Source organism: Varanus komodoensis, unplaced genomic scaffold (genome assembly GCF_004798865.1).
Source record: "Varanus komodoensis strain SLA01 unplaced genomic scaffold, ASM479886v1 scaffold1, whole genome shotgun sequence".
Taxonomy (NCBI): Eukaryota; Metazoa; Chordata; class Lepidosauria; order Squamata; family Varanidae; genus Varanus; species Varanus komodoensis.
The window spans coordinates 14,052,635-14,073,803 of record NW_025335268.1 but is presented as its reverse complement, the minus strand read 5'-3'; the positions used below and the strand labels follow the sequence as shown (position 1 = coordinate 14,073,803).

Genomic DNA, 21,169 nt, shown 5'->3' with positions numbered 1-21,169 from the left:
GGTGGTGGCAGTGGAGCAAGGGGGTACAGCAGCGCTAACAGTTTCAAGATTACCTAGGAAGTCTTTCAAACAGAGCGTGAGACTCTGCCTACCTTGGAGGAGGAAGGTTTTTCAGGGTGGGAGAGGAGAAGAAGCAGGAAATACTCCTTGATTCAGTTGGACAATGGCAGGTGAAACAAGCAGACCAATTAGGAGTGTCCAGTGTCCCTGCCATCTAATCCTCAAGCAGCAAGAGCTGCCCTGAAAGTGGAGTCAAAAGCTTTACAAAAAAGTTCAGTTTGGATTCAACTCTTTAATCCAAAGAGTACATTTACTACTCCCACAACTCTAGTAGAAGGCTACTTACAGTTTATACTTTTCTATAACCAAGTTGCATTTAAAAAGAACTGCACTTCAAGTTTTGTTTTGATAAAGAAAAGAGGAAAGCGACCAGCTTATGACATGAACTGGAGCCAAAGGTCAGCAGTGGGACAACCAAATGTATAGATGACAAAAAAGTTGCACCAAGTTTTTGCTTTGATTTTAAACAGATCACAAGTTTCCCTTACATGTCAGTTGAGAAAACAAACAAGAATCATAGCTTGGGTTCTCATGCCAGTTTGTTTTCACTAACTAGAGTTTAAATAAGTAACAGTTCCTCACACTGGAATGTAATATGGAAGTGTAGTTTATTTACAATCCAATAATAAAACTTCTAATTGCTTAGCAGCCACAAAAGAAAAGGAGAGCAGAGAGGGAAGTGTGCAAGTTCAGACCAACCATGGCTTGCCCACATACTGAGAAGCCACAGGCTAAAGAGTAATGAAACTTTTTTTTGCAAAGGAAATAAGCAAAATTACAGTTTTGAGATGACCTTGTAGATAAATGCAACTCATACTGCAGAATCACCAGGACCTAAGGAATGAGTTCTTCTGCATCCTAATTATGTACCAAGTGTTTCATAGATACAGTCACCATTTGGTAGTACTTAGAGGAATCAAGACTTTAGCTTTATCAGCTCTTCAATTCCATTTCAAGGATTCATTCCTCCTTCCAATCCCTATGAGATGCCTGTAGTGCTTAGCATAATATTTCATATTTTTTATGTTCATTGGCAGTCCATATAGACAAGTGTCTATTTGCATAGTGAAACAGAGCTTAGATATTCACCAGAGGCAAGTACCTACTTTTGTCAAAACAGATGCCCACTCAGGGGAGAACAAAAAGTTCCTTTAGGTTACACGTTTGCATCATAGTCTGTCCCAGAACTGCAGTTGGTTCAAGCAAATAACACTGTCAAAAAAACTCTTAATTACCAATCTTTAAGCATAGTAACTTTTGAAAATTGTTAGCAATAATTTCCATCAGTGGGGTTATTTACAATAAATCAAGAAAAAAATCTTATATTTCCCATAATGTAGAATAATTCCTTTTGCTGACAACTATATGCAACTTAAAACATAATTTTTCTTCAGGTGGCCTGGTTTGGTTTTTCTATTAAATATGTGTTTTCTATTTAGTATGTGTTCGCTAACAGGATATCATTATGTCTACCTGAAAAAACGGATTTGGGCCCTATGAGTCAAATCAGAAGCCACAATTATAAGCACAATTTGCACAGAAGCTCCCCAAGTTTAAACATAGGAGAACAAGTTTAAACATAAAAGGCCAGATTTATTCCTGATGTTATCTTACTAACAGCAACTCAATCATACCAACGATTAAAGCAAGCCCAATGGCAGTTGACAGCTGGCTTCAAAAACCTTGGTTCCAGAAACTAAAAATTATGCATCACTATTCTTTTCATTCTGTACTGAAGGTATGAATATGCATAGCCACCAAAAACTGTATCATTATCTGTTTTGCACTTCAAGTGTGAATTTAAGTGGGGTACAGCTTGTTTCAGAAATATATCAATAAACTACAATCATCTGCTGAAAAATATGGGAATGCATGGATACTTTATGCAATGACATTAGATTCATTCAACAGATGGCATTCACTGATAAACAAACTGAAATAAACCAAAAAGTTATGGATAAATCCAAAACAAAGGCGATACCATTAAAATGAAGTAGACAGATCTGCACAGCTAATTCTGGCAGCAAATATATTATCAAGAACACATGCAATGCATTCAGAGGGGAAAAAATCATGCAGTGACAATCTTTTAGCACAATCACTTTTATAACCTTGTATGATGTATAAACAGACTTTCAAACCAGTGACATACTGAAGATTTATTAATATTTGCAATGTGTGAATTAATTTTTTTAGCGGCTTGGTAATTAGCACTCAAACTTTATACTTAGCAGATCATTTTGACCATCATATTCGCTGTCAAGAATGAAATTATCGCAAACTAGCTATTAACTCTGGAATACTTTGCAACACATGGGAAAAACACAATATATAGAAACTGGGAGTTATAGCAAGTTACTATAAGTTAGCAATACTAAGATAGTAATGCCAGGCTATGTTCAGAGTTGGCAAGTCCACTGAAACTGTTCCATTAGTTATACTGGGTGGACTATGCAGATGTGTTCGACATTGTCAGATGTTGGGAATGAGAAACATGTCTGCTTTGGGCACACCCTCTCAAGGGCTGCTGGCTAGTCTCCAGAAGAATCAGAAGGAGAAAAGGAAGAGGAGCAGGAGGGGGGCTGGGAATGTGGGCGACCCTGAGACTCTGAGATGAAAAAAGCAGAGAAGCTTATCTCAAGGCCAGACTTCCCAGGTAGGCAAGCAGTCTCTTGCTACAACCAAGATGTACAGTTAGCAGGAGAGGATTTGGAGCAGGGCATTTTCTCAGACACAGACCAGACAGCCACAGTTCTTGACCTTATGACGTGACGTCAACAGAGAAGGATGGCCCAAAATCAACGACCAGCATGCAGAGCAGAGGAGGGGGGCCCCGTGTAGTGAGGAAGTGTGCTCATTTTCAGAAGGCCCCTCCCAAAGGGTTGGAGGCCAGGCATGCTCATAAGGAGAGTTCCTGGAGATGAATACTAGATTGGGTTCAACAAACCACTCTGTGCATGTTCAGTGATTCATTCTGAGTGTTTTGTGCTTTTGGTCAATAAAGGACACTTTGCAAGGAAAAGCTCAGTTCACGTGTGATGATAATGCCTAGATCGTTTAATCTAGGAATTGCCAAGGCCAAATGGGAGTGAATAAGTTGTTTCCTGCAGACTTGCTGCTTTTGCTTTCAGACAATTAACCCCTAAACAGCCTGTAGTTCTGGGTTCAGGATTCATCATAACTTTATAGAGATGACCCAGCTCACTCAAGTTGCAGTCTGCTCGCATAGATTTGTCAGATTCTGAGGAACAAAGCAGCAGCTGGCTGTAGTTTCAAGATTACCTAGTGAAGATTTTCAGCCAGTGCATGAAAACCAGCCCACCTTGGAAAAGGGAGGAAAACATTTCAGAACTAGGTGAGGAGATTGAGAGGGTCTTCCTAGACCCCCTGTAAAAGAGATGACAAGCAAAGCTAATTAAGGATCAATTAAGAAGTGTCAACATTCCCATTGTGTAGCCCTCAAGCAGAAGAAGCAACCCCAAGAGTGAAATCACAATCTTTCTGAAAGCAAGAGGAGGAGGGGATGTTTCACTTTGGATACCCATGGCCAGATATTTCTCTCACCTTTTAAAAAAGAATGTTATTTTATGCCACTTTATAACCTGTTAAGCTCTTATAAAGAACTGTGTTTTTGAGATCCCATCTAAATCTGCTGGAAAGGGAAACGAGGTGGGGAGAGACCTTCCAACAATCCAAGAACAGGATATTTCTGCATTGGTGGCTGAAAGCAGAAACAACCCATTTAGTGACTAATTTGGATGGCATTAAAAGGGGATTGGACAGATTCATGAAGCAGAATGCTATCAATGGCTTACCAGACCTGATTTCTGCAGATGCCCTCCAGTACCAAAAACAGTATGCTTAGGTACACCAGTTGCTGGGCAATATGGACAGGATGGTGTTAAGTCAAGGCCTGGCTCATGGGCTTTCCTATTAGCAGCTGGTGGCCACTGTGAGAACAGAATGCTGAATCAGATGAACCTTTGGCCTGATCTAGCATAGCTCATGTTCAATGAGAGCACAGGTGACAGCATACTCACTCGTTCCCATTCAGTCATGACAATTCTTAGTTTATATGACACAGGAATTACCATTACTTGCATGGTGGTAAAGTATGGCAACCAACTAATAGCACAGTTTCACTAGGATGAACATACCCTGCACAATGGTCAAACAGTCCAGAAATTGTTATTACATGCAAACTGAACCAGTGCTTGAAGGCTCCCTCCTTTTGTACTTCAGGGAATCAAAGTCCCCTTGGCGTTCTCCAAAGCTGAGCCTTTTCAATACCCTATCCTAAATAAAAAGTTTAAGTGCAACAGGTATATTTAAAAAGAAGGAATACTCTCAATTCATTAGTTAAAATTAATATCAGAACATCCCCTTATATGCATTTTTGTAGATAATAATTGATTGCATATCACAATACTGCTATTTATAGCTCAACGATCACAATGGCAAGAATGTGTTCAGTACACAAGGAGATATGAACATATTGTGGTACCTTGGCTCACGAACTTAATCTGTTCCAGGACTCTGGTCATGACCCAAAATGGTCGTGAGCCAAGTTAAATTTCCCCATAAGGTTCAATGTAAATAAGGTTAATCTGTTCTGTAACTATTTTTTTTTTAAAAATCAGAAAAATATGAAGTAAAGTGACAAAGAACAGAGATCGCGCCATCTCCCCACCCCGAGCACAGCCATCTCCCCGCCCTCACAGCACAACCACAATCGTGCCCGTCATCCCTACACGCACCTGTCATCCTGGCATGCTGGGGGAGGGGGAAGAGATGGCGCAATCACAGGCGTGCTGGGGGAGGGAGAGACAGGCGCGAACGGGGCACGCTGGGGGGTAGAGATGAGCATGAACGCGGGCATGCTGGGGGGGGAGAGATAGACGTGATTATGCTGGGGTGGAGATGGCCAAGATCACAGTTGTGCTCCTACAGGAAAGATGGGCGCCATCTCGGCCATCTCCCCCCGCCGGGGGGGGGGGGGAACGGCCATGAACATGGTCGCCACCCTATTTATTTATTTATTTATTTATTTATTTATTTATTTATTTTATTAAAACATTTTTATGCCTATGCAGAGTTCGCAACCTGAGTTAAATTTTTTAATGAAATGTTCATTTGCGACCTAATTTGGTCGTGAACTGAAGCGTTCGTGAGCCGAGGTACCACTGCATTTATTGCCCAAACCCCAAAGTCCATGTAAAGCTCTTATAGCAAAAGTCATCTTGCTTGAACAACTTTTCACTAAGCTTGATTCAGATTTTAAGAATTGATTAATATATTGCTTCATTGTATCACCTGATTGGGACTTAGGAGCAATAGTTTATGCAACTACAATCTACATTTTATGACACCACAGTTAGATCCCTAAAACAAGGAAACCACTAAATTAAGTTTTCAGGGCTACACAAATTCAGAATTGGTCAAATAGGTCAACTCACGACACTATGATTAATATCCACAGCTACTGTATTTATTGTATTTGTCATATGTATAATATTGCTAAATGTATATTGTTTTCACTATTTGGTTAATGACCATGGAACATGCTTTCCAGAGAGGTGTGCCTGATGCAGCATCAGGCCAAAACCTTTTTATTTTCCCATTATTTCAAATGTTAATACTGTTTTAAGATTGGGATTTATTGTATATTTTGATGCTGTACTTTATTGTACTTTATTGTATTACTGCCCTGAGACACAGTGAAGGGTGGGATACAAAAGCTCTAAATAAAATAAATAAATTGTTTTTATTGTTATGATTGTGAATTGCTTAGCAAGTCCAATAGGAATACTGAAGCAGATCATAAAAGGAATAAATAAATAAATAAATTTGCAATTCCATCAATTCTTGTAGTACTGTTTTTCACAATGAAATATGATTTTTCAGTCTGTCACATTGCCTGCAGAGTCTGGGAGGCCAGTATACAAAATAAGCTTCTTCTGTATGCTAACAGTGTATCAATCGTAGTGCTAAGGATCTTTATTCTCTTATGTGGATGGGTAAGAAAAAGCAACCCATGGTAGCTATTGTGTAGCTTTTCCGGGCTTTATTGTGAGTAGCATCCTGAAGAAGCTCCAGTGTTTTCAGGATGCAGCCTATATCCATGGAGAACTGAATCTGGTTTTGCACAAGTCTGTTCTACAGCTCCACACAATCTGGGGCTGTAGGGTTTACAAAGCCCGTAAGAGACCTATCTGACAAGGAGGCAACAACAGGGAAAGGAGACTTCTTTACTGTGTGACTCTGAGGAGAATGAATGAGTTCTTGCTATCCGGTTTATTGATTAGGAGCACAGCCTATAGAACATTCTTTTTCTTTCAGACAATGAAAAACAAAATCATTAGTGCAGATTATAGCAGCAATTTATGATGAAACATGGGAAAAGCGAAAATAAAGGATCTGTGATATTTTCAGCTAAGAACTCAGCTTGGCTATATGCCAATATTTGCACATTTTCACACTGATGTTTCCAAAGTTAGATTTAGTAAATTTGTATAACAGCATTTCCTCCCTGCCCAGATGTTTTGTACTACCCTATTATTAGGGATGCATATAGAAAAAATATGTGATGTCTCTGTTTCATTTGCTCCCTCATTCCTTCCTTATTTCATAAGCAAAACACCCAAACATAACATTTCATAAGACTAGAAAAGAAAGCATGAATCTTAAATGTATTCCGATTTAATCCTCTCCAAAGAAATCACCAAATTTTAAGGTGTATCCTCAAAAATAGCAAAGGAAAACACTAGTTGACTACAGCTATACTTTAGTGACACCATGTGGCTATGTGCCAATTTGCCATCTGCCTCTAACACAACATGCTCAGTAAAATCTAAATCCCAAGTAAATTTCTTGTCATATTGTGGGATAGATGAAACAACATAAAAACACAGTAAGAAATAAATCAACAAGAACATACAAGGGACTGGTTGATTTACAATTTAAGAGGCACATTTGTCACTTGCACAATCAAATTTAATGTAGTGAATTAGAGAAGAAACTGACAATGTGTCCAAGTTTATTGCATATGTTTCCTGTGTCTGTCATTGAGAGGATAATTACCAACCAAATTAACACTTACTATCTGAACATAACAACTAGATTTGAAAATTTACCAAGAAGGAAGTGAAATAAATGACACTAGAATCATAACACCACTGCAGACTTTTTCTAGCTTCTAATTTAGGCTTACTCAGCCACTTGCTATTGGCAAAAATAAAGAGGGGCTGTCCAGAGCCCAGTCAGTTAAATCTAAAACAGGCATTTTAGTGTATGTAAGGGTTGTATAATTGTTTAATATTCCCATAATCCACAGTACCTGGGTTCAGATTACATGACCGGCTTGAATACTCAGAACGTCTGCTAACTTACACTGCTGTTTGGTCATCGGAGCAATCATAATCTTTATTGCTAGCTCTCCACAAGCATTTTTCATTTAAAAGTATAAGGATTCTTTTCCTCCCAGTCTGTTAAAGGAAGTTATTTTACATTTATTGGCTTATCTGCTTTATGGGTTACTAGAATACTACCTTTGCTACAAAATGTTTCCAAAAAGTTTAGTGTTTACTCAAACTAGTAAGTTTTCATAGGAGAAATACAAAGAGAGACTATACAATTTACTATGGGTAGTTCCCTGTTTACAAACAAATTCTGTTCCTGAGAAAAAGGGGAACTGACTTTAAGTGGCATGTGTATGTAATTGGGAGTTAGGGGCTCAGGACCCCTGGAAAGTGGAAAAACTGCAAATATCTCTAGCAAACCCCCACCCAAACTCACCAGTGCCTCCTCTTTGCAGCAAGGAAATGCCAGAGAAATTTCCCTCTCCAGATAGGCAGAGCAGGAAGGCATGCTTTAGAGGCCTCCCTCTCTCCTCTTTCACTTCCTCTCTCTCCCCTTTCGCTTCCCCCCCCCAATGATGATTTTGTGCAGTAATTTTTTAAAAATAGTTTTTATTGCAGTTTGTTCCTACGTACAGGTTGTTCAGTCGTTCCTAACTCAGGGACAGCCTGTATCATGCTAATGCCCTAGTATTATCATTTTCATCACAAATTTAACAGTGTCTGATTAGTACAAAACTCAGACAATTATATTTACAAAAATTCTACTATGACATGCTTTTCATAGCTGCAGAATAACTTGGGAAAGTTGGCATTATTATATGATATTTTTTAAATCAAATTTCTCCATTTTCTTTCCCTAATCCTAACCCTGAAAGGGCACCTTAGTAACTAGCACATGCAACTATAATTTTTTTTAAAAAAATAGCATCTAAAGGGGTTGCTCCACATCTGCTGGTTCTGTTGAGCTTGTGGAGGCAATTCTTTCCACGGTAAAGATTTATCTGTTTGTTTGTATTTCCATTTATATGTTGCCTAATACCCAAAGGTCTCAAGGTGTCTTACAATAAAAAGTATAAATACATACAACAATAAACAATAAACTATGCCATAATCAAAATTTAAAATCTTATTAACAACAACAACAACAAAAGAAAACAGTAAACAAGAGGGCAGAATCACTTCTTTAAAAAGTTACTAAAAAGGAAATTTTTTGCTTGGCACCAAAACAATAATAGAGAAAGCACCAGGTGGATGTCCCTAGGAAGACTACTCCAAAGGCAGGGAGCACCCACCAAGAAGGCCCTTCTTCTATTTGCCCATCCCTCTCACCTCTTTGAGGGATGGCACTTGCAGATTTTGCACTTCCAATACTCCCCCAATGAGCACAGATACTTGTTCACTGGAATACCCTTCCGTAAGCTTCATTCACTTGCTCAGCTCCAAATATGAGTTTTCCTGCCCATTTTGGGTTATTTTTAGAAATGCGTAAACATCAGCTGAATAAACATTTTCTCTGCTCAGGCACTGTAGGACAATGTCTGTGATAATAATTATTTTATACCATTGCACTGACTAGCTAAATTATTACTTCTAAAGAATGTAACTTTAGGGTAAACCTTCCCAGGACAGTGTAGAGCAGGGGTCTCAAACTTGCAGCCCGCGGGCCAATTGCCGGGACGGGCGGGGCACGGGGGAGAGGTCCTGTGGCCTTCAAAGTGCCGGCGGCACCTGGGCCGGCCGTGGGATGAGTGGCCCACCACCACCGCAGTGGTGGAATACTTGATGCGGCCCAGCCTCACCCAGACTCTTACTTCCAGCGGCCCCCAGGTAAGTTGCGTTTGAGACCCCTGGTGTAGAGTCAACCTTCAAAAATTAAAAAATAAAAATGGAATTATTAAGAGCAGAAAATCAATACTTACAAAACATCACTGACTACCAGTCTGTTTCCAGGCACATTTCAAAGTACTGATTATGATCAATGAAGCCCTAGCCCTGTATAGTTTGAAAAACCATGTCCCCCCATATGCCACCCTCACACAAAAGCAGGTCCACTCCCAGGCTGTGAACCCCTCTCCTAAGCAGAGGTTTGTGCCATCTCTGCTGTCCTTCCACCAGCAGACAAAGACCTTTTTATCTAGATATGTGTTAGCACATCTGTTGGGTTGGATATCGTTTCGGTCTGTTATTGGTGTGCTCTTCTGTGTCAGTACATTTGCTTTATTAGTATTTCAATCAACTTTAAGCTGCCTTGAATGCCATTGAGTTAAGACCTGTAATGATGCTACATAGCATAAATCAATTGGAACAGAGTTTTACAAGTGGGATGCCACTACTACAAAAGCTCTATCTCTTTTTCTGAAGCCTAATAGTTGTTATACACATGCATACAAGGCCCATCCTTTTCAGATAGAGTAATGCTTAGTATACCAGACTAAGCTAGTAAACAAAACTGGCAACTGCCACCACCTGGATTTCTTAGTGCAAAAACTAAGAGACATCACAAACTGCCTATTTGGGAGGGACTCTAGGACCAATTGCAGAACTCCAACCTGAGTACTTTACACAGTACCTCAAGCTAGTCTGGATTAAGTTTCAGATTGTCTGTGCTCATCTATTTCAAAACTGCCTCCAGATGCCAGTTCAGTGAGTTATGTCACGCAATGAAGGTGAAGAGTGCAAAACCATTGGTTCTCAAGCAGCTGTTAATGGCTTTTAGTACCATCAAACATAAAATCCTTCTGAGTTATAAAATATTTGCACAGATAAAGTATCAAGGTGGAATAAAACCAGAAAAAGATTGCATAGTTTAAAGAAGAGGATCATTAAATTTGATAGTTTGGCATAGCTTTCCTTTCTTAGTCTAATATAGATATAATGATATATGACAAATGCAGTGAATCAACAATTAGTACAAACATCATAATAATCAGATCTAATAGTAACACTGTATGGTAGCACAAGCATTTAATTAGAAAAAGCCACTTAGAAACATCTACTCTTGATTACACTAATAAATTTGTTATAATCTGTTAATGGCTTGGTCTTTTTAAAGAAAAATGCAAACTTTGGGAATAGATCAGCAATACACTTTGGATCTGCCAAAGATCTTGCACTCAGTTGTTAGTTCTCTGCTATTTAAACTTTTTAATTTTGTTCTCTTTGATATGGTCTTCTGGCTAATTTACTGAAGTCTAAAGTCGCTGCTAAGAAGCATGGAAGTGGTTAAGCCGTCAGATGGAAATTCACACTTCCTGGCCAAGGGCCTCCAGCTCATCCCAGCTATTGATTCTTCTTTTCCATTTTCCAGAATTAAAAATAAACAATCTTTTTTTGTTGTTGTTCTATGTTTTTCTTTCAATATCTTTTTAATTTACCAAACCTGCCCTCCAAAAATATGCATCTGAGTCACAGACACTAGCTGAAATAGGATTCAATTACCTATTAAGTAAATCAGCTCTGTCCTCTCAAGACCGGAGCTGGAGTGCCTCCACTTGGTGTCGGGCGACCGAGTCAGATTGGGGATTCTGTTGGTGTAACGTGCACCCTTCTGCCCAACAGACTCCCTACCTGAGCTGAAAGAGATCATCTCGGACCTGGTGCTGAAGACTCCCAGGATATTGGTCCTGGGGGACTTCAATTTCCATGCCGAGACGGTTCTAACCGGGGCGGCTCAGGACTTCATGGGCCTCCAAGACAGCCATGGGGCTGTCTCAACACGTCACAGGCCCGACCCATGAACGTGGACACACTCTGGACCTGGTTTTCTTGACGGGGCAGGAAGAGGGTGATCTGAGGGTGAGGAATTTAAGTTTGACGCCCTTATCATGGTCAGATCACTTCCTCATAAGGTCTGAGCTCAAGAGCGGCCTTTCCCTCTGCAAGGGTGCGGACCCGATTGTATTGGTCCGCCCCTGGAGCCGGATGGATCCTGATGGATTCCTGGAAGCTCTGGGGGATTTTCCGGTTGACAAGGCTGGTGATCCTGTTGATGCCCTGGTTGAACTGTGGAATGAGGAGATGACCAGGGCTATAGACACGATCGCTCCCAAGCGTCCTCTCCCACCTGGCAGAGCCCGTTCATCTCCTTGGTATACACCTGAATTACGGGCGATGAAGCAGGTTGGGAGATGTCTAGAGCGTAGGTGGAGGAGATCACAGGGTGATTCTGATCGAACACACTTGAGAGCCCATTATCGGGCCTATGCTGTGGCGGTGAGGATGGCAAAGAAGACATTCTTCTCCGTTTCCATTGCCTCCTCACAATGCCGTCTGGCGGAGCTCTTTCGGGTGGTGCAGGGGCTGTTACATCCGGGCCCAAAGAGAGATCTGGTGCCACCCACGAAGGCCCGCTGTGACGACTTTGCCAAGCATTTTAGGGAGAAAATCGCTCAGATTCGCCACGAGCTTGACTCTGCTATTGAATCAGATTTCACTGGGGAGTTGCCATCGACGCCATCGAGTCCACAATTAATGGATGAATTTCAGTTGTTGCGGCCTGATGATGTGGACAAGGTGCTTGGACAAGTACGTCCTACCACTTGCTTACTAGACCCATGCCCATCTTGGCTACTTAAGAAAGCCAAGGACGGGATAGGGACCTGGATCCTGGAGGTGCTCAACACCTCTTTAAGAGACGGCCGGGTACCTGCCCCTTTAAAGGAGGCGGTAGTCCGGCCAGTCCTAAAGAAGGCATCCCTGGATCCAGAGGTGGCCACTAATTATAGACCGGTGGCCAACATCCTGTTTCTGGGCAAGGTACTAGAGCGGGTGGTGGCGGGACAACTCCAAGCACTCTTGGATGAAACTGATTATCTGGACCCATTTCAGTCCGGGTTCAGACCCGGGTATGGCACTGAATCTGCCTTGGTCGCCCTGTATGATGACCTGTGCAGGGAGAGAGTCAGAGGGAGTGTGTCCCTGTTACTTCTCCTGGACCTCTCAGTGGCTTTCGATACCATCGACCATGGTATCCTTCTGAATAGGCTAGCGGGACTGGGAGGTGGAGGCACCGCATGGTGGTGGTTCCGCTCCTATCTCAATGGCCGATTTCACAAGGTGGTGCTGGCCATGGCAGTTATGCCATGGAGTTCCGCAGGGGTCTATTTTGTCCCCTTTGCTTTTCAACATCTACATGAAACCGCTGGGAGAGGTCATCAGGAGGTGTGGGCTGCGGAATCATCAGTACGCTGATGATACCCAGCTCTACCTCTCATTTTCTACCAATCCAGGTGAGGCAGTGGCTGTGCTGAACCGGTGCCTAATCGAGGTAATGGGCTGGATGAGGGCCAATAAACTGAAGCTCAATCCAGACAAGACGGAGGTCCTGTTGGTGGGCGGTTCGGACCTTGGGATGGGGGACTTGGGCCTTGTCCTAAATGGTGTTGCACTCCCTCTGAGGGACAGGGTTAGCAGCTTAGGAGTTCTCCTCGACCCTGAGCTGTCTCTGGAAGCCCAGGTGACGGCAGTGGCGAGGAGTGCCTTCCTTCAGCTTCGGCTGATCCATCAGCTGCGTCCCTTCCTAGAGAATGACTCCCTGGCGACAGTGACACGCGCGCTGGTAACTTCCCGATTAGATTTCTGTAACACGCTCTACGTTGGGTACCCTTGAAGATGGTCCGGATACTTCAAGTGGTGCAGAATAGAGCTGCCAGGTGTTGGTTATGACCTATAAAGCCCTAAACGGCTTGGGACCTGGATACCTGAAGGAACGCTTGCTCCCATATATGCCCTCCCGCCCCTTGAGGTCAGCAGCAGATGCCCTTCTCCAGGAACCACCTGTGAATGACATCAGGAGGGTGAGTACCCAGAGGAGGGCTTTCTCTGCGGTGGCGCCCCATTTATGGAATGCACTCCCCAGAGAAGTCTGCCTGGCGCCGTCGTTATTTGTTTTTCGGCGCCAGGCTAAGACCTTTTTATTTAAAACTTATTTTAATTGTTAATTTATTTATTTAACTAGGGTGTTTTTTTAAATTTTTAGCCGAGAATGCACTGAGGTTTTATTGCACTGGGGTTTTACTGTATTGGGGTTTTATTGTATTGTTATTTATTGATGTTTTGTGAGCCGCCCCGAGGCTTTATTGCGATGGGGCGGCATAGAAATGTTTTAAATAAATAAATAATAAAAAATAAAAAATCTTTGATATGTTAAGATATGAATGCAGATAAAGCTAATGACACAGTGCTTTTTGAGAATGTGCACAAGCGTTCTTTTTGATTGTGAACACTATACTCATCCAGAGAAATCAGGAGGTCTGTATGTACAGCAGGTTCCTGGTGGGAACAAGGTATTCCTCCTTTCAAGAAAGTACATTCTCCAAGGAGCTTAATTTCTAGCCATTTTAGATTGTGTATTCTATTTTAAATCTTTGCACTGCTGCTGGTTTTACTTTAGTGCTCACTTTCATTCATACTGCAGTTTTAACTATTTAACTTTTAAACAGTATTTAATGTTTTAAATTGTTATGAACAGCCCAGAGAGCTTTAGCTATCAGATGGTATAACACATAAATGCCATGCTTACATGAGGCTTAGTTTCCCATTCAAAAAACTGACCAAGTTTGCACCCACTTAAGTATAAGAAATGCTGCAGCAACACGCATTCCCACACCATTTTGAATAGGGCAGTCTTAATTAGATGTGTGGCAATTCTACAGAATTCAGTATTCAGTCCAAAGTGGCATCAACCTCAAAACATTTCAGTTAATCCTTTTGAAGGAGCAAAGTTCCCTCTGTCCCTGCAATAACATCAGAATCACATTACTTCACACAAAGTCACAACATTCTTGAAATATCAAAAAACTAACCCCTTCACTCTCTAGCACATCCTTGTGGTTCTTGCTGAAAAAAATGCATAAAAACTATGCATCATGATGTGGGGTTAGATTCAAAGAATCACAAGCTTAAGAAAAAAAAACTGCTAGAGTTACTGCTCCATAAATGTTTGCAAAGTGTTTTGATATGGAGATTCTATATAAGTTCTCATGATTTGATACACACAAACATTAGAACAGTTTGGATTTAGTTTAACTTTTCTCAAAGAAAAGTAGAGCAAGGCACAAGAAAGCTGTACCATCAACAGAAAGCAACCCTGTTTATATGTAATGATGGCAAATCATTTAATGCTTTGGATAATCAAGGTTTGATAGGAGGTTGATTTATCACATGCAAATCCAGTCACAATTAGTGGGTTATATAACCCATAGTTAATCTAAGAACTAATACAACCCAGCATGTGCTATTGCTACACATGAAGAGAACCAGAATCTTAAATCTAGTCAATTGACTAGTAATAGGTTCCTATCACTTAGGTAAGTAAATGGTTTGGTCTACCCCAAAGCTCTGCTAAAATGCACAATACTTAAAACATAATAATAGCACCAACAGCTCAGAAACTAACTTAAATTTTTCAAAATGCTCTTCAAAACTAATTTCAAACTGCAATTATGGCTATATATATATTGCAAATAATACAATGAATGACTGATGGGGTTGACTGAATCAGTCTGTATTTATTGTAAAATTTCTGGAAAACATTTAAATTTTAATAAACTAACTAGAGTTAATTGTGCATTGTATGGAACAAGTTCTTCCAGTATGAATTTATGGTAAGTCGTATGAAACTGGTACAGGCAATCCCCAGGTTACAAATGAATTTAATTCCAGAGAAAACAGAAATATATCTTTCATTCAAATTTGTGTATCAGTCAAATCATGTATAGTTGGCCCTCCACATTTGTGGAGGTTAGGGGCACAGGACCCCTATGAAAATGGAACAAGGGCAAATATTTCTAGCCCACTCTACTGAAACTCATCAGTGCCTCTTCTTTGCTGCAAGGAAATGCCAGAGAGATTTCCCTTTCTGGATGGGCAGGGCAGGAAGGCATGCTTCTGGAGGCCTCCCTCCCTTTCCTTTCACTTCCTCTCTCTCTATGGTGATGCTTTGGAGGCTTTCCTACTCTCCCCTTTCACTTCCTCTCTCTCTATGGTGGTGGCAATTTTCCAGTTTTTTTTCAATTAATGTATTTTATGGAAGTTTGTTCATAAGTACCGGCTCTTCATAACTCAAGCATTCATGACTTGGAGACTCCGTTTTGTTTTATGCAAACCTTGCTTTTGCAAATTAGAAGGAACAAAGCAGGGAACAAAGAACAAAATATGAAAGCAGAGAAAACACCACATGCCAAGGAAGAAATTTTTAGCCCAAGGTAATACTAAATTGAAAGCCTCTGTACACTGTCCTGGAATCATCAGCTCTAGATGGCTTGCAACTTACACTGCCAATATATACATACAAATAACTGAAGATTCCAATGTACTTTGGTGGGGTTTTAATGCAGCCTTATATTTAAGTCCTCATACCACAGGAAACCATCTTGCAACAAGGATTTCCATTCAGGGGAGTAATGCAGGCTGGCAAAGTTAGGACTGGGCACCCTATCCCTCACCTTCATGGTGCAATGCAATATATTCACTAGCCTGGTTAGAGGTTGAGCACCTGATTTCCATGGTAGTAATGTCTTAAAACAAGTAAAAATTTTATACGCTACTAAGTTTTGCAGACTTTATTTATAAGGCTGTTTTGTTATCAATATCGTCTTAATGATCTTATCAAGTTTCAGATTAACTTTGTTACGCTTTCTTGTTACCTGATACAAACCAGCACAGATAATTTATAATAATGTTCCCTTCTCTATATTTGTGCCCATGTCCTCCTTTATTCCTTACAAAGCATCCAAGCATCCCTTTGCACAAAAGTTGTCATTGTGCTTGAACCATGAGTTTTCCTCATAAAGATAAACTTCAGTAATGGCATTACTTAAAGAGTAGTTATGGCTGGGATTCATTAGTGATTTCAGTGGGTTCAGAGGTCTGCTTTTGGGAGTGGGACTGAGAAGATCTATCCCAACTCCTGCATGGCTAGAGCCACCGAAAGGTATATTCTCATATATTATTTTATTACTTTCAGTTATACTTAGTCTTCTATTAGTTTAGTCTCCAACCCCTATTTAGCAGCAGAAACCCCCCACTACTGAAATTTTGGATACTAAGAATCATGAGACTACATCTAATCTTTGCTGATTTTAGCATTCTATATTCCCCATTAATAAGAATAATTGTGTCAGGCCAACTGGAACACAACTGTGCGAGGGACATGCTGGACATCTCATTCACTTCTTCATCCTCTCTGGTCATAGTTCCGAAAGAAAGACAGGCAGGCATTCTGACTAATTTGTGCTGACTGTATTACAAGGATGAAGACAAGGGGCTGCACAATAAAATAAATCTGAGTAGATCCCTGCTTTAAAAGCTCAATGATGAAAAGCAAAAATGCACACCACCCATGTACATCTTCAACTGCCCCTAACCACTGCATTTTCAAAAGCTATATGCAACTGGAGGATTAGGTTCTCTCCCTAGAATCTAAAATTTTAATTTATCAGGCAAGAAATGCAAGCAATAACTGTACTCAGTATTTTGCAAAATGCTTATTTGCGCCTATTTTTAAACTAAACTTCTATTATTTTTGAGAATACTGCTCCTTTGAGTCACTATCCTGAGCCCCATGAGGACTTCAAAGGAAAGAGCCAAGAACTACATCCCCTGATGACAGTAATATTACTTCTTGAAACTTTCTTGTAATTTATACCCTGGAGCTTTTACTTTTCTGGTCAAACTTTCTATTTATCTCATCTGAACTTTAAAAGATGCAAAGAAAAATGTTGTAAACCTGTGAAGGAACTTGCATGTACTATAGGAATTAAAACAGCCCCCAAGACTTATCTAGTCTACATGTAATGATAAGCAGGCACTGTTACCTCATAACCCACAACTGACTCCTTTGTAGATAGGAAATGATGACGCATGACCCAAAAGTGCTAGGTTGTCAAGGCTAAATAGTGCCACAGTTAACCCATGATTTGTTGTTGGGTTAACCACAGGGTTGTTTAGCCTCTAATCAAGCCAGCAGCCCAGGTCTGCACATCATACCTTACAACATAAAAAGGAGCTAATCATGAGTTGTGTGGTGGACACAGTGCAGGTAGCACACCTGCTCACACACAATAACAAATTATTTATTAAACCAATGAGTTACATATGTGCATGCCAAAAGTTTTGCCAATAAGCAGCAAGAGAAACATAATAATGTTGTTCAGACCAGAGTTCATCTCTCACGCTTTCACTGCCCCAACTGCAATCCTTTTTAAACTGCAGAAATTTACTTAAGTGGAAAATGACATTTTCATATAATATTCTGATGCTAAACTTCAGTTGCTTGATAAAGACAGACATGAAAGAAAATTTGTTCAATTCTTTGACAAGGCCTAAAGTCTGACCTTTATTTTAAAAGGATATGCTTTAAAATAGCTTTAGAAATTAAACTGGTACATGATAAGCATTCTCCTACCATTATTCAAAAAGAATAAACTGGTTTAGACTGTGGTTGTCTGGTGCATTTTCAAGGATTTATGAGTTTCTAAATTGTTCCTTTATTTTTCAGCACCATATTCCTGATGATGAGGATCAACATTTATATTTACATACAAAAGTAAACTGCTCTGTGCAGTGCCTTCAACATGCATGCAAATGTGATTGCACTTTTTGTTCTGCAGAACTGAAAATTTGTGTTTAAAATAAAATGAAAAACTAGAACACTGCAGAAGAATACTGCCAGGAGTGGGAAGAAAGGGAGAAAAATTAACCTGCATCATTCGAGTTGGAGTTACCTGCATTTCACCACTCATTAAACAACTATCTTAACCACTGGCTTGACTTTGCTTTTTCCCCCAAGTCCCAGTTCCTGGAACTGGGTGTCCAAGTCTAAGCAACACAATTAAATCAATTAAGTCTGAAAAAGTAAACCAAAGCTGCATCAAGACAATCACATTATCCACTAACCTGCAGACGCGAGCAGGAAAATATAGTTTCTGCCAAGATCGACAGAGATATTTGGAGTGATCAATTACACGAATCCAGTCAAGCTCATCCATGGATACCTCTATATAATAGGAGTAAGACCTATGAACAGAAAACACATTTTAAAAAATTGGAATTAGCCAGGTACCAACTTCACACAATATAGTTTATGTATCCTAGTGGTTGACTAGGTAAAGATTGAACTAATAAAGTGAATTATACTTTTAGTGATAATTTTAAAATGTGTTAACTTCTAATGCGACCAAGACTGCCTTTTCCTACAGATATTTCATCACATGTACAATTCAGACTGAAATATAACTACACACTAAAAACAGTTTGAGTTTGTTTTAATGGCTACATTCACAATCTCTATAAAATGAAAATCTTCAGACATGATAGAACATTAAAGACAGACATTTAACACACCTAAGTCATAAAAAAGTAATTTGAATTCCTCTTACACAGGGTAAATTTAAAAATTAACTGCACTACTACAGCATCAGCAAGGAGGCTTAGAGAAGATTTAGCAGATATTAAACATCAGCAAACAATGAAGGGAAACAAAAAAAGCAAGCTTATTTCGTATTGCATCCTCTTTGTCTGGTTTTTCCTCAGTCACTCAAATATATTATGGCATCATATGCATCCATTAAATTTTACCAATTAAGATTTGCAACAGCTAGAGTATCCTTGTTTCCCTTACAACATCAAAGAAGAAGTTAACAGCTCATCTATGCCTTATTATAGATTACTGTTACTGTTGCAGTAATTTCCTTAGTGGAGTCACTATAAATTTGTACATAACAACATATATTTAGAAACAGTTTAAAACACAAAGTCATGGAGAAATGTATTCATACAGCTCTGCCAGGCTGAAATAAGCACTAAATTCAGACGAAGAAATCCCTTTTGTAGGAGGCCTTCACATTAATAGAAGGGAAAGGCTTTACTGAATGATAACTACTGTAGAAGTTAGTATTGAACTACAAATAGGTTCAGGTTCCAGTCCTCTCTCTGATATGAAGCTCATTGGGTAATGTTAGCCAATCACCAGCTCATGACCTAGCCTAGGCCACAGGGTTGAGGAGAATCATGTACTTTGTCTTGGACTCTTTGGAGGAAAAAAAATTAGTCAGTTTGTCAGCTAATAAGAAAGGCCTCTTTTGGCCTCTGCTTTAACTTTTGTTTCAAAAGGAAGGCCTCAGCAGTTATAGGCAGCCTATAAATAAATGTATAAATAAATATATAAAATCACAACAACTGTGATTTTAAAATCTGTTTAAAATTGATCTCTGTTATATATAGTCCAATATAGTTTCATATAACCATAACTCGAAGCAGCTTATGTACAAAAATTAAACAACAGTTAAAATGCATACATGATATAGCACTAAAATATTTAATCTTTCAACAACGTTAGAGCTAGAGAAACAATAAAAAGAGATTACAATGAAGCAGCATCTTGATGAAAAAAAGCCATGATGATTCAGGAATTAGTAGCCTCAAGCATTGATTTCTATCATGTACTCTATGTAGGGTACACCTTGTACTTGATCCAGCAGCTACAGCTTGTGCAAAATACAGAAGTGACACTGCTAGCAGGGATAATTTTTCAGCAGCTTTATGCATTTATTTAGTCATTAGATTTATATCCCACTTTTGTCTTTTTAAAGAACTTTTTCAAGAAAAACTACTGGATGCAATAAAGTACTGGTACATGCTTATAATCAGGTGTATTTAGAAGCAGTTATGAGCTCCAAGAACATCTCCGACCCATCTGAGGTCAACAGTAATATATTAGCTAAGCACTTGCAGAATAAAATCTCCACCAAGATCTAGACTTCAATTTTGCAGAGGTTGAATCTGGCAGGTTCCCAGTGCACAGCCTGGTCCAATTTTCTTGGATTAGTTACAGTTGGTTCAGCTTTAGGTTGGTTACATGGTGCTTGCAACTATATCCATATTGGGTCCTTGTCCCTGCTGGCTTATAAAAGCTAGTAGGAAAGAAACAGTGAGCTTCACCAGAAAGTGAGAGAATGTGATCCCATGCTGCCTTAAAGAGGCAGCAGTGAGGCCAAAGAAACCCTCTCTGAACCAAGAAAACCCAAATAACTTTAAGCTGAAAGCAAATTTTCCCTTCCTGGCCAATATCCTGAAATTGGGTGGTGGCAAATCAGCTCCAGACATTCATTATCTGGATCCATATCAGTCAAGGTTCAAGCTAGTTCTATACAGAAAGCTAGCGCTCTCTCAAGCTAGTTCTCTCCTATGCTAGGAGAGAGAAAGGGAGTATACCCTCATTGATCCTGATGGATCTCTCAGTAGCTTTTGATAGCATTAACCATGAACTGAATTGGGAACTGGGGCCACTGTGCTGCATGGCTTCACTCTTCCTTGGAGGATCAACTCCAGAAGGTGGTGGTTGAGAAGTGTTCAGCCTGTGGAATCTCAGGTATGGGATTCCCCTGGAGCTGGACTCATGCCCCAGACTATTTAACATCTACATGAAATTGCTGAGCAGTGTTAACCAGAGTTCTGTAATGCACTGATGACACAAGATTTATTTCTCATTTTTATCTTCAGCAGGTGAGGCTGTGGCTGTGCTGGCTGTGACTATGGTCTGGATGAAGGCTAACTGAAGCTCAGTCCAGAAAAGACTAAGATGCTGTTGACTAGATGGAGGGTGCTCAACCAGTTCTGGATGGGGTTGCACTCTCCTTAAAGGAACAGGGTCCTATCTTAACTGTACCCCTTGATCCACCTTTGTCAATTGAAGCATATGTGACCACAGTGGCCCAGAGTGCCTTCTACCAGTTTTAACTGATGCCTGGGCA

General features: G+C 40.1%; 1 protein-coding gene across 5 annotated transcripts in view; it reads right to left on the bottom strand.

The window, feature by feature from the left end:
- The window catches only part of BTBD9 (BTB domain containing 9), a 214,016-nt gene that overhangs the window by 176,448 nt on the left and 16,399 nt on the right, over positions 1-21,169 (bottom strand). For all 5 annotated transcript variants that reach the window (XR_006416041.1, XM_044443333.1, XM_044443589.1 and 2 more), the window contains one exon: positions 18,315-18,434. Coding sequence is in view for 4 of the 5 variants with exons in the window: in XM_044443333.1 (XP_044299268.1) it covers positions 18,315-18,434 (120 nt within the window). In the remaining variant the exon portion in view is untranslated. The remainder of the gene's footprint in view (positions 1-18,314; positions 18,435-21,169) is intronic.